This window comes from Gopherus flavomarginatus, chromosome 10 (genome assembly GCF_025201925.1).
Source record: "Gopherus flavomarginatus isolate rGopFla2 chromosome 10, rGopFla2.mat.asm, whole genome shotgun sequence".
NCBI classification, from domain to species: domain Eukaryota; kingdom Metazoa; phylum Chordata; order Testudines; family Testudinidae; genus Gopherus; species Gopherus flavomarginatus.
In genome coordinates this window covers 44,204,806-44,218,964 of record NC_066626.1, presented here as the reverse complement: position 1 = coordinate 44,218,964, position 14,159 = coordinate 44,204,806, and the positions used below count along the sequence as shown (strand labels likewise).

At 40.5% G+C, this 14,159-nt stretch overlaps 1 protein-coding gene across 2 annotated transcripts in view; it reads right to left on the bottom strand.

Annotated features, from left to right (window-relative positions):
• Positions 1 to 14,159, bottom strand: part of LRP2 (LDL receptor related protein 2) — a 191,998-nt gene that overhangs the window by 129,959 nt on the left and 47,880 nt on the right. For both annotated transcript variants that reach the window (XM_050916323.1, XM_050916322.1), the window contains exons 10-15: positions 8,560 to 8,688; positions 7,479 to 7,648; positions 4,741 to 4,964; positions 3,434 to 3,640; positions 1,452 to 1,654; positions 594 to 734 (exon numbers count right to left, since the gene is read on the bottom strand). In XM_050916323.1, coding sequence (XP_050772280.1) covers positions 594 to 734; positions 1,452 to 1,654; positions 3,434 to 3,640; positions 4,741 to 4,964; positions 7,479 to 7,648; positions 8,560 to 8,688 — 1,074 coding nt within the window. The remainder of the gene's footprint in view (positions 1 to 593; positions 735 to 1,451; positions 1,655 to 3,433; positions 3,641 to 4,740; positions 4,965 to 7,478; positions 7,649 to 8,559; positions 8,689 to 14,159) is intronic.

Genomic DNA, 14,159 nt, shown 5'->3' with positions numbered 1-14,159 from the left:
ACAGGAGCAACAGTGGAAATTGTTACGTTTAAATTTTACAGCTGTCAACAAAGGTCATAGGAAAAAGTGCTGAACAACTTCGCATATCTAACCCCACATTGGTAATGGAAAACAGGGAAAGGATACTCTGAATACCTTTTCATGCATCTGACGAAGTGAGTATTCACCCACGAAAGCTCATGCTCCAATACATTTGTTAGTCTATAAGGTGCTACAGGACTCTTTGTTGCTTTTTACAGATCCAGACTAACATGGCTACCCTCTGATTCTGAATACCTATTTACACAATTTTCTAGACAAAACTGGACTAGAGTCCCCTCAATGTTCCCTTACTATTTTTCTATGGGGACCCCTCCTGTCTGCCCAGTCCCCTCCCCTATAAACTCCCAAAGAGTTCAGTTCCTGGGGCTCCGTTCTTTTTTATCTACTTTCTTCTTCTCAGTTATTGTATCTCTCTCAACTATTATTTTTTTGTAGCCAGTACACAGCTATGGAATTCACATGTTTTGAAGTCATTAGTGCACTGGCCATTTACAGACATAATTTCATCAATAGCACTGCTACTTGCAACAACCACTAATACACTTTCTTACCAATGCAATGTCGCCCATCCATGTGTAGATCAAAGCCCAGGGTGCATTTGCAGCGGTAGCCCAGCCCATCATTATCTGTTTTGTGACTGAGAACACAGATTTGTTCGCAACCCCCATTATTACTTCCACAAGGATTTCTTACTGGAAAATAATGTGGATGGGATTAAATCTTCATGCTATAAACTTTCCATACATCATCAACTTTTATATTTTCAGACATTTTTTCAGTATTTACGGCAAATCATTTGGAGGTATTGCCTAATGAGGGCAAAACTTCAATAGGAAAATATGACACAGAGGGCCCTGTAAGATGCTGAGTAATTCCCAGGAGGTACTGATCATCAACTATCACTAAAGTTAACTGGCATTCAGATTGCTCAGCACCTTCCAAAAAGTAAACACTTTGGTCTATAACTTTCTGTATTCAGTCTATGGCTACACTAGAGAGCTTGCAGAGGCGCAGCTGCACCGCTGTAAGCTCTCTAGTCTAGCCACCCTAAGCTGACAGAAGAGAGCTCTCATATCAACTTAATTAATCCACCCACAATGAGAGCATAGAAGCTCTGATTCTGACATAGCTCTGTCCACACTGGCGCTTAGATCGGTGTAACTTACATCACTTGAGGGTGGCTTATTCACACCCCTGAGTGACATAACTTATACGAACGTAAGTGGTAGTCCAGATATAGCCCTACACTCAGTACATAGTTATGTCTCACATACAATATTCAATTGTCACCAAGGGCCTGATCCAACTGCCATTAAAGTCAGTGGATATATACTTCCATTGACTTTAATGGCAGTTGGATCAAGCAGGAGGACGATTCCAACACTTCTCTTAACAATCAGTTGGCTTACCATATGGCTGCCTGAGAGCATGGTAAACTGTCACTCCATATGGCCTCAGTGAAGACTGGTAGATAACTTGAGGGTTAGAGTCAGCAAACTTATTAGCCTTTATCACTGCCATCCTTGTCCAATCAGTAAAATAAACATTATGTTCAAAAAGGCTTATTCCATAGGGATGAGGAACCAGTGACCCTCCATGAGCTATTGTCCTCCTGTTACAAAGACATGTTTAAGGTTACATGTAGAATATTGTCAGAAAGATAATTCCACTTCATTTTAATCAAAAACAACAACAAAAAATTGAACTTTACTAAATCATTAATTAGCTTCTGCTTTTGTATACAAATAAGCTTCCAATACTATATGAGAGAGACAAACAGTGGTCAAAGAAGTGAAGCTGATACAATATATGCAGAGTAGTGTCTCAGAGGAAATCAGAGTAGGCAGATAGTGAATGATGCAGAAAGCAACTCAAAATTACTAACGAGATGAGAGAAGCAGAAAGCAGCCAGTCTCCACCGAGCAGAGATCAGACAAGCATGGGACACTTGGGAAGGAGACAGAAGAGGCCTGGGATGGTGAAAAGATAAAATGCCAGGACATACTGAATAAAATAACAAGTCAAGAAGAAAATTTGGAGAAGGCTACAGAAGGCCAAATCAGAGAGGCCTGCACTAGTTAAATGTGGACACATGAAAAGACCCAAAACCATCATAAAATATGTGCATTCCACACAAACGCTGCAATAATGTATGCTAGATCAATTATAGGGATAATGCAAAAGTGTTTACTTCACTGAACAACACTTTACTATTAAATATATTAACATTAACCTGGATTTATGACTGAAGGTTCTTTTCCTTTATGTAGTTCAAATTTTACACCTCCAGGGGCCTCCAGTTGTGAGGAGACGTGTGCTGTGGTTTTCCGGTGTGTTACTCAGGAGGACATTAAACTCTATTTTAAAAGTACTTTCAAACTATACCATTGACTCACTTCAAAAATGCATAATTTGTACATTGATGTAAGATACTCAATGTTGCAACAAGTGATAAGTTTTTATCTTAGAAAAATACAGATTGTTCTAACCACTTGCATTCCTGCCTTACTAAACCATTAACATGGCCTTGAAAAGAGCAGATATAAGGAGAAAAACAAAGATACCAGCATTGCTTTTATGTGAAGAAACACTCTCTTGCAAATGAAGCAATAAACTGAGTAATAAAATTGTTGACTTGACAGACAACTGTTTTCTTGGACAAGATGTTAACAGGAACTAGAAAGGGAACAATTTTTGTTTCATGTCTGAGAAACACAGAAGCCATAATTAGCAATGTAGAGATGAGGGAGCTTCTAAATAATAAATAATAGACAATAAATTCAGTGGTCACCGATAAAAGTCAACAATTACTTCTGTGGTAGCTGAGATACTGTGGTTACTCCCTATTTATATCAGGAGTGACTGCAGTGTCTCAGACATCACTGTGTGGTAAATGGTGGTAAAGGATGGCTTTTTAATAGCTGTTAGTACAGATTTGTGATTAGGTTTGAAGTGCAATCAAAAAGAGAAGAAATCAGAATGTTTTATTTCCATTGTGGTGTGTGGGGTTTAGGAAACTCGAGTTTACAATGAATGCAACAAACTAGCACAAGGAAAAGACAGAGAAAGGAAATGTAAAGTGCTCAAAGAAATAAAAATGCATGCCATCAAAAGACATGTATCATGGGAGTAGGCAATAAAAAACAATGTGAATGAAGAAGGAAGTGCAAAAATATAATCAAGGGGAAAATAGGACATAGGCATAAAACATGAGGTACAGTGGAGGAATTTAACATTTAACAAGTGACACTTCTCACAAATTAAGGTGTCCTATATCACATTCAAGTTGTGTTGTAGTTTAGATGTTGTGAATCTCATTTGGATAGACAGATCTTGAACCAGATATAGTACAACTAGCCCGTAAAATATAAGAAACAAAATTCTCTTCTACCTTTGAAGTCCATCATAAGTTACAGTCTCAATGTAATCAAAGCGGCTGTCCACCCAGTAAAGTCTCTTTGATATAATATCCAGAGTTATTCCAGCAGGCCAACCTAATTTTGTTTTTATCAAATCTTGTCTGTTTGTGCCATCCATGAAGGCTCTTTCCACTTTAGGATCTCCAGAAAGATTATCCCAGTCTGAGAAAAATAAATAACTATAAAAGAAAAAACAATTAAGGTCCCACATTTCCTTGAGATTTTATATAAAAGCTACATTTTATGTGGAATTTTCAAATTGTTTCATCATTTAACACAGAACATTTTTAGAGCTGGAGCTATGGTATCAATTGGTGCACAATGGAAATATGCCAGTTAACACCAATTGAGTATCTGGACTACAGTTTTCTCTACAGATAGAGTTCAGCAAGAACTGTGATTTCACCCAAAGGTTTATGGAACTTCTAATGTGCCCAGCCATGGACAGAGGAACCAAACAGACCACCAGGAAAAAGCCAGGATCAACCAGGTGGGCCTTGAAGTGTATCATTATAAAGTGCATAAAACTCATCTCTCTGTCCCAGAAGACAATCAAAATTGTTCATGCCTCTTAATACTGCTGAAGTATATGGGGCAGGGACAAACAAAAGCAGTACAGGGTTCACCCACTACTGCATCCCAAGCTGCAAAAGGCTAGCAGCCACAACAAAAACATTTAAGGAAAAATTCTACCCCCTGGATGCACATCACAATTCTCACTGGTTTCAATGGTAGCTGCACGTGCACACTGAAGGCTAAAATCTTGCCATAATACTCAGGCTCCAAACAATGATGGTAAAAGCACGCCATGGTGCTGCCGTAACAGACAGTTCTATAGCATGGTATAGCAGGGGTCTTAGTCTGTATCTGTGTAAATTACCATTCAATAGGTAATATTATTTATCAATTAATTCCTCACAGATAACATGACACTGTACAATACATCATGTGCAGAAATAAGTTCACCCACAATGAAATGCAGACACTTCTAAGGGGCAAATGTAGGAGCCATCCTACACAGGGATGTGAAAGAGAGAGTGTTAAGTAATTTTTCAAACTGAGCATGATGTTTAAACTGGAATTTAGTTGGGGTGCTGGGTGTAATACCCATAATTCTTGTGAAACGAGATATCAGCTAGTAGAACACAAATTGTCATGGACTCCCTTTTATGTTTTATTTCAAAAGACAATTATTGACTATTTCGTAGTTACTGTTCCTTTATATATGAATACAGGGATTTCAACCATCTTTTCTCATTACCTCACCTGTATCACTTACCCAACAGTTGGGTCGAGTGCTATTCCTCTAGGATTTCCCAGATTTTCAGCAATAAGAGTTACACGGTTAGTTCCATCGAAGTTTACCATATCTATTCTGTTCACACTGGTCTCAACGACATACAGTTTATTGTTAACCCAGTCTACTGCGAGATTTTCAGGTGTGTCAACTGAAACATTTAAAACTTCGTGGATATCGGAACCATCAATACCAACAGAAAACACCTGAAAATAAAATACATATTATTAACAAACTATTAACTACCATGATGTTCCATTAGTCATCCAAATTACTCACGCAGTAGTTGTCATGACTGAGGTAATCACATGACCCTACAGATATGGGATCAAATTCTGTCATAGTTACACCCATGTAAATCCTTTAAAGCTGCTCCCCAGGCTTTTGCAAAAAGAAATAAGAAGGATTTTTGTGAAATTTTGGATCCAAATGCAGAAACAGAGAGTTTGATCCATGTTCATTCCTGCAGACTGGACAACTTACCCGACTAAAAATGTCTTCCACCACAGTAAAAATGGCAAAAGTCCTGGAGTAAAAAACAGCAACTGCCTGACTTTCTGGACCTCAGCGAAAGCATGAGTTTTCAACAGTTTAACCAACAGAGAGTCTTTTAGCAAAGCTCTAATCAGAGGTTAAGTAAACAATCAGGAGAAGGATCTCTTATTGCACCAGCAAGCAATCAGGGAGAGCTGCAGGGAAGCCTTGTTCACCCAAGTGAAGAAGAGGACAGAAAGCTCTCCTATTTTAGCAGAGGGTGAGCTGTACTCCCTTTGCTGCCCCTTACTTTAGCCTCTAGCTCTTAGAGTAGAAGGCTCAAGGAGACATGCTGTTTTAATTTACATGTGAGCTCACAGCTACAGTCCGATGAAGCAAACAATGAGTGAGTCTTTTAGTCTTTCTACTACTAATCAAATTCATACCAAAAAAAGTCTTTTTCTGAGGCAGGCAGCCTACATTAAAACAATGTTAAGATGCACCACAAATTAATGCAATCCAGAAAGCTTTGAACTATAAAGGTCACAATTTTAAATCCACTCTGTTGGGTCCATAAACTGTTGAACATATGAACTGTTTAAGCACCTACTCCATTGTTCTAAACCCAGTGACAGAGGATCTTGTGGATTTTAGGCCAAATGCAAACTAGGTAAGATGAGGAACGCCACAGGTGCATAACTCATAATGTTCTTGATTAGTCTGTACCTTAGCTTAATTGTTAACAGTGTGTTTAACAGTCTTTGTTTTTCTAACATTTATGTAATTTCTGTTATAATAAATATTAATTACAATGCATTCCACATGTATGAGAATGCCTTATTTATTATTGTTGTTGTTGTTACTCCTAGAAGTTGCAAACAGGATTGGAGCTCTATTGTGTTATGTGTTACACAAACATAGATAAATAGACAGTCTCTGCCACAAAAAGCTTTTGATGGAAATGTCCATTCACTGAAGTGTGGTACCTTTTACAGTAAAAGGAAAAACAACAGTATAATTGCAGGCAAAAACAGTTTACAGGTAAAACTCTGGCCTCAACCTTAAGCTATGCTTCTGCAACTGGCTTAAGCATAATAAATGGAAATATTCTGTGGGGAAAATGCAAGAATTGTACAAGAATTGTGCAACTATGGGGAAAATCCTGCCCTTTCTCCATGGCCATGCAGGGCCCTTGGCAGTGTGGCTCTGCAGTGGAAGGCCTGGAAAATTTACACATGTGGTAAATTTACACATGTGGTAAACACCAGCTCACTGACAGGAACCTTGCTCTATGCTAACCCTCCACACATTGGGGTCAGCAGGGAGGTTCATAGGTGAACCGGGAAGATCTTCCCATCCCCTACTCCCCATCCAGCAAGGGCAATAAGTAAGTGTCTTATAAAAACTTTTATTATTGAAATTAGGCTCTTTTTTTGGTAGTCTAGAGCTTGGAGGAATGGGGTGTGTAGGTAATATGACAGCTAACATTAGTGACATGTTACTATACTCAGAAATATACAGATTCTTCCAGACACAGAGTTACCAGCTTATTTCCAGGGTTGGTTTACTTGCCCTACAAAGTTCTTATAAAAGTTTTGGATTTATGCAACTGAACTGAAACTTTTATTCTTTTTGATGAGTTTGGGGGAGGAGAAAAGAGACAATGGGAAAAATATGAGCCTACGTGCTTTAACATATACCCCAAACCGACTTCTGAAAATTACTGTTTTACTCTGATTGAAACTGAACATATTTCCTCTTTTCAAAAAAAGTAGTGTAACAAAATATTGGCTCATTACACAAAATATTGTCAATATTTGTTACTCAAAGCTCAATTACAATTCCATTTGGAGTATATGGCAGAAATCTGATTTTTATCATCTTGGAAAACACAGCAGTTTTACACTTTAAATGATCAGGTTTCAAAAAATTACTAAGAAAAATTTGTCCAGTTTTGAAAGAATGTCTACTATTTCTCTTAATTAGACTTTTGGACTCCATTTCTAATGAAATTAAAAGTTGCTCAAGATAGCACCATATAATAGCATGCTTTGTTTAACATATCAGATGTAACAGTATAGCTTGGAATATGTGGTGATTAATGTAAAACTTCTCAAGGGCCTTTTTTGTTAGAAAACAAAGACATAGCCTGCATCTGCTCACAAAAATGAAAAGCTATCAACACATTCTGCTCCTGGGTCTTTTTACTTCCAAAAAATCATATTTTTCTTGAAATTTCTACCTACCTTATCTTGCACTGTGTCTGTCCAAAAGATTCTACGTAGGTAAAAATGAAAGTCCACTCCGACCGCAACGCCACGATTCTGGGATTGCACCAAAGTACGAAAACTCCTTCCATGGACATCTCCAATCAGTAAATCACGACCATTGGAGAAAATAATTGATGCAAAACCAGCTGAAAGTGAGGGTAAGGTGTGACTACCAGCACAATATATAGATAGTTATTCTGCAAACAGGCTTTAATAGGTTTGCAAACTACAAATAGAATACACAGGTATAAACTGACACTTATCAATATTGAGCACATAAAACCTGCTGGTGGATGCAAATGTGATTTTGTTATTGTGGATTGCACACATTGCAGCCACCTGTAAAAATCTGGCCCTTTAAGCACTGCGTGGCAACCTGGTCTACAGCCTGGTTTAGAGTTTTGGAGGAAGCCACTAAGGAATGTGCAGTAAAAACAGTTCTGTGTGAAAATGTTACCAAAAGTGTGCATATCCACATCCTGAAGAAGGTTCTCTCTCTCTCTCGCCACCCTCCATCTTCTCTCAAAAGGCCTTTTTCCCACATGAGAGATGGATATTCTTTGAGTTTGCCACGCAGCCTATCTTCTGTGAATTTTTATTTACTGCCACTTTCCATATGTATTCTTCATTCTCACATCCCATTAGAGCATTTCATAGCAGCAGAGACTCTCCAATAAGAAGGCTTTGAAGGAAAGTTTGCCTTGAAAAATATATATCTATGGAGAGGGCAAGTGGATCTACTTCAGGTGAAGATATTTAAGACCCAAATCCTGCTTACTTCACTCAGACAAAGCTGCCATTAAAGTAAATGGAGCGAGCAGCCTAAAAATGATCCACCAATCTGAAAATCCTGTTTCTAATTGAATATTGCATTTGAAAGATAGGGAATATCTCTGGAACCAGCAGACTCTTTCATGCCACTGGAACATTTTACATGTGCCTGCTGTACTCAAGCATATTTCACTACTTTTTTTTCCACTACACAGAAAATTACAAGATAATATTTGCTTTACAAATAAAATTACAACAAGAACCACGCTTGGTGCCATTTACTTACATGAAGTGTTGGCTCTACAGTGGCGGTGATGCTCCAAGAAATAACCTTCCACACAGTGACACTGGTGATGGCCAACACGGTCTTCACACAGCTGGTCACACACACCCCACATCTTACAATCATCAAAATCTGTTAGAGGGAGAAGGCACGCATATGAACAAAGCTTCGAGTAAGGAGGACACTGTCATACTTGGCAGGCCTGAGAAGACTGTCCTCCCTTTTTTCCTTATATTTCTTTGCAAAGTCCCTGTCACTATTGGTAAGTAGGTTTCCCTTTTGATAACAAATGCTTCTATTTTCTTTTCCTCTAAAGAAAAAGATCAGTGCGGCTGCCTAAGCTTCATGGGCTGCCTGATAATAACAAACTTGTTTGTGCAAGCAATGGAGGAAAAAATAATTGGTAGAAAAGGGATTTCAGTGTCTACCTTCCAAGAGTGACCAAGAACAATGGAAAGCAAATGATGGAATGAATGTGAGATACCTTCAGTAGATACCCACCCTGCTGGACTCAGAAATCTCTCTCTTATTTGAGACTATACATGGGGTACCCAAGGGCACAATACTCCCAAAAGTACAGCCCCTAGTATCAGTACAACCACTAGGAACATCACGTTAGCTAGTTAGCATGCATAACATATCAACTGCCACCTTCTTAGAAGTGCTGCTTTCTAACACAGTAATTCCATTAGACTTAGCAGAGACAACGGAACTAAACTACTGTTCAGATGAGATGAGTAGCTCAAAACTCATATTACATGTGAATGGCCTGCAGGTCCCTGTATTTAGAGCTAGTTAGACAATATAGATCTGCTCTATAATCCCAGGCAAAAACCATGGGCCAGATCTTCAACTGGTGTAACTGACTCCAGTGGAGCTCTCCCAGCTTATGGTAGCTGAAGACCTGACCCTATGAAAGCCTATACTATTTTCATATATATAACTTCACTGTTAGTAGTACACTATAAAAAGCAATATAAGTCAACATGTGAGTAATTCTTTTCAATGTGGAATTGAGTAATACTGTATTGGATGAAACCATTTAATGAAATCAATACACCTTGTCTATTCATCTTCATTATACTTGCTGCACCCCACAGTCCAACACCCCAGGAGATAAGCAATGGGATCTCTAGAAATTACTTTATGCAACTGAAACGAAAGCACAGAACTTTAATGATGAATTCCCTAACTCATGTCACATATGTCTCATTCTTTCTACTGGCCAATTCTGCAAGGTGATGACATCCAAAGGAGTTACGGGCACTCAGCACCTCTCCAGGTGTCCCTCATCTTTCAGGCTCAAGCCCTGTGAGGTTTTCTCAGTGTCTGATACCAATCAAAAAGATACACCATCCAACTCAGATGGGAGAAATTGATACAGGATACACCGTACACTGCAGAATTTTTGGAAGTAAGCAACTCTAATATAATTTAGACAAAACTGCTTTTGATGACTTGTGCATAAATAAAATGCATCCATGTAAATACTTTTAATTATCAGAAACATTTTCATTGTTTAGATTGGTATGAAGATAAATGAGAGAAAAAACCTGAGCAGCATCAGCAGTTCATGAGTAGGTGTTGCACGTGTGGATACATGAATATTTATTTATAAGAATTCTAAGAGGAATATATTTATTCATATTACCATTTATTTAGTGCAAAAGAAAAACCGAGTAATGAATACACAGGAGTGTGAATCTACAAGCCTATTGCTACAATGAGCTATAATAAAAGAAACAGCTAAACTCAATTTTCAATATATTTAATAATAATACTTGGAACTTCTGTAAGAATTTCCATCAGAGGAGCTCCATGTTCTTCAATGTTGATGAGTTAAGCCTTATCTAACAAACTATTTTCCAGGATTTAATCATCATTACATGGTTCCATATTGTATTTGTTTTACATGCAATAGCCATGTGTCTGAATGGGGAGAAACACATATGCGGAGAGGCAAATGATTTCTTTGCTTCAGTCTTCACGGCTGAGGATGTTAAGGAGATTCCCAAACCTGAGCTGGCTTTTGTAGGTGACAAATCTGAGGAACTGTCACAGATTGAAGTGCCACTAGAGGAGGTTTTGGAATTAATTGATAAACTCAACATTAACATGTCACTGGGACCAGATGGCATTCACCCAAGAGTTCTGAAAGAACTCAAATGTGAAGTTGTGGAACTATTAACTAAGGTTTGTAACCTGTCCTTTAAATAGGCTTCAGAACCCAATAACTGGAAGTTAGCTAATGTAATGCCAATATTTAAAAAGGGTTCTAGAGGTGACCCCGGCAATTACAGACTGGTAAGTCTAACGTCGGTACCGGGCATATTAGTCAAAACAATAGTTAAGAATAAAATTGTCAGACACATAGAAAAACATAAACTGTTGAGCAATAGTCAACATGGTTTCTGTAAAGGGAAATCGTGTCTTACTAATCTATTAGAGTTCTTTGAAGGGGTCACCAAACATGTGGACAAGGGGGATTCAGTGGACATAGTGTACTTAGATTTCCAGAAAGCCTTTGACAAGGTCCCTCACCAAAGGCTCTTATGTAAATTAAGCTGTCATGGGATAAAACGGAAGGTCCTTTCATGGATTGAGAACTCGTTAAAAGACAGGGAACAAAGGGTAGGAAGTAATGGTAAATTCTCAGAATGGAGAGGGGTAACTAGTGGTGTTCCCCAAGGGCCAGTCTTAGGACCAATCCTATTCAATTTATTCATAAATGATCTGGAGAAAGGGGTAAATAGTGAGGTGGCAAAGTTTGCAGATGATACTAAACTACTCAAGATAGTTAAGACCAAAGCAGATTGTGAAGAACTTCAAAAAGATCTCACAAAACTAAGTGATTGGGCAACAAAATGGCAAATGAAATTTCATGTGGATAAATGTAAAGTAATGCACATTGGAAAAAATGACCCCAACTATACATACAATATGATGGGGGCTAATTTAGCTACAACGAGTTAGGAAAAAGGTCTTGGAGTCATCGTGGATAGTTCTCTGAAGATGTCAACGCAGTGTGCAGAGGGGGACAAAAAAGCAAACAGGATGTTAGGAATCATTAAAAAGGGGATAGAGAATAAGACTGAGAATATATTATTGCCCTTATATAAATCCATGGTACCCCCCGCAACTAAAATGATTAGGGGTTTGGAGAGGGTCCCATATGAGGAATGATTAAAGAGGCTAGACCTCTTCAGCTTGGAAAAGAGGAGACTAAGGGGGGATATGATAGAGATATATAAAGTCATGAGTGATGTGGAGAAAGTGGATAAGGAAAAGTTATTTATTTATTCCCAAAATACAAGAACTAGGGGTCACCAAATGAAATTAATAGGCAGCAGGTTTAAAACAAATAAAAGGAAGTTCTTCTTCACGCAGCGCACAGTCAACTTGTGGAACTCCTTACCTGAGAAGGTTGTGAAGGCTAGAACTATAACAGCGTTTAAAAGAGAACTGGATAAATTCATGGTGGTTAAGTCCATGAATGGCTATTAGCCAGGATGGGTAAAGAATGGTATCCCTAGCCTCTGTTCGTCAGAGGATGGAGATGGATGGCAGGAGAGAGATCACTTGATCATTGCCTGTTAGGTTCACTCCCTCTGGGGCACCTGGCATTGGCCACTGTCAGTAGACAGGATACTGGGCTAGATGGGCCTTTGGTCTGACCCGGTACGGCCGTTCTTATGTTCTTATGTACATTATTATTAGAAATTATTATTATTACATCTGAATTTCAAGTTGGTATAAAAAGAAGTATAGGACAACAATATGGGGATATTTGTTCCCCACCCCAAGCAGCCTCCTCCTTTCTATCCCCACTCCATCAGGGGCGGCAGGTTTGTATAATTTTTGGTGGTGCCCAGAACGGGTCCAAGTCCCCCCCACCACACCACCACCTGCCTAAGGCTCTGAGAGGCGGTTTCGGTGCAGAAGAGGGGAGGGGTCAGGCTCTGTGAGGAAGTTGGGTTGTGGGGTCTGGACTGGGGCAGGGGACTGGAGTGCAGGAGGGGGTGCAGGGGGCGGGTTCTGGGAGGGAGTTTGGGAGCAGGCTGGGGCAAGGGTTGGAGTGTAGGAGGGGGTGTAGGGGGCAGGCTCTGGGAGGGAGTTTGGGTGCAGGTGGGGGGAGGGGTTGGGCTCTGGGAGGGAGTTTGAGTGCGAGGTCTGGCCTGGGGCAGGGGGATGGGGTGTGGGAGAGGGTGAGGGTTGCAGCACTTACCTCGGGCAGCTCCCGAAAGCGACCCGCACTCCACTCTAGTATCAGCTCCTAGGTGTGGAGCTGGAGGGGTCTCCATGTGCTGCTGCCTGCAGGCATTGCCCCCGCAGCTCCCATTGGCCACAGTTGGCAGAGTCGGCACTTGGGGCGGAAGCAGTATGCAGAGACATAGTTCCCCCCCCCCCCCCGCAGGACCGCAGGGACATCCCGGCTGCTTCCGGAAGCACAGCAGGTGGGCAGGAAGCCATCTTAGCCCTGTTATGCTGCCGGTGGTGGTCGCAGGGGCCCCAGGCCCTTTTAAATTGCCCAATGGCAGCAGGTGGGGACTAGGGGGATGGGACGGGGGAGGCGCACAGGGGCAGCAGCCGGGGCCGGGGGAGAGACCCAGCCCTGAATTTTGGTGGAGTTGGGACCCTGTGCTCTTATATTGGTGGGGCACGGGCACCATGGGCCCATACAACTTGCCACTCCTGCACTCCATTGCACCTGCTTCCTCCATTTCACTGCCTTTTCCTGCCACCTACCACTTAGCTGGGAACTGGGGAAAAGGAAGTTACTTGTTAAAACAATGTCCAGTGCCTGACTACTATGACGCTTTTTCTGTCAAGAAGCCAGAGCTAAGGAAATGAGATTCAACAGAACTCATGAGGGAGCCACAGAGCATGGGCTTGTTTACAGACTGGAGCGGATTTGGAAGCCTATGCAAGCGCAGCAGAGAGACCCAGAAGAACTAGGGACTGGAACAGGGACTCTGGGAAGCAACACAGAAAGGTTTAGGACTGATCTCTCTTGCACAGAGAACTCTCTATTTATGCTAGCATGAAATTCATATTTGTTCTGCTAACTTGGATTCTGTCTACATAACTAGAAAGAATCACTGCCCAGGAATATCAAGCCAGTGTTGTTCCATTGAAATAAACTTAAGTTCACCCTTCTCTGTATGTTGCAGTTTAAGGCTCCCTTCAGAACTTCAAGGGCTAGAAACCTCATGTTAATTGAAAGCTGGCATTCTAGAGAGTTCAGAAAGCTCCGTGGGAAGGCCACGATTCCCTGAACCCACTCGTGTTTTCATGATCAGGGAGAACCAGTGTCTCCCTCTCAGTGTTCATCAGGACCAATGGTGCCAGGCTTACAAGCTTTGACTGCAATGTTGACAAAATGTGAGTATGTTTAGAAAGCTTCACTAATATCACACAGCTCTGCTCTGGAGGTTGCTGTAGAATTTCTATTGGAAATTTTCTTCATCTGTTAACAAAGAGGGAAAGGACCTGGCAACTGAAAGAGAGAGAGCTGGGTAGTGTGGAGATGGACCAAAAAGGAAGGGCAGTAGATCCACAAGTCCCCTGGTGCAAGTAAAGTAAAGTGTCCCACCTACCTAACA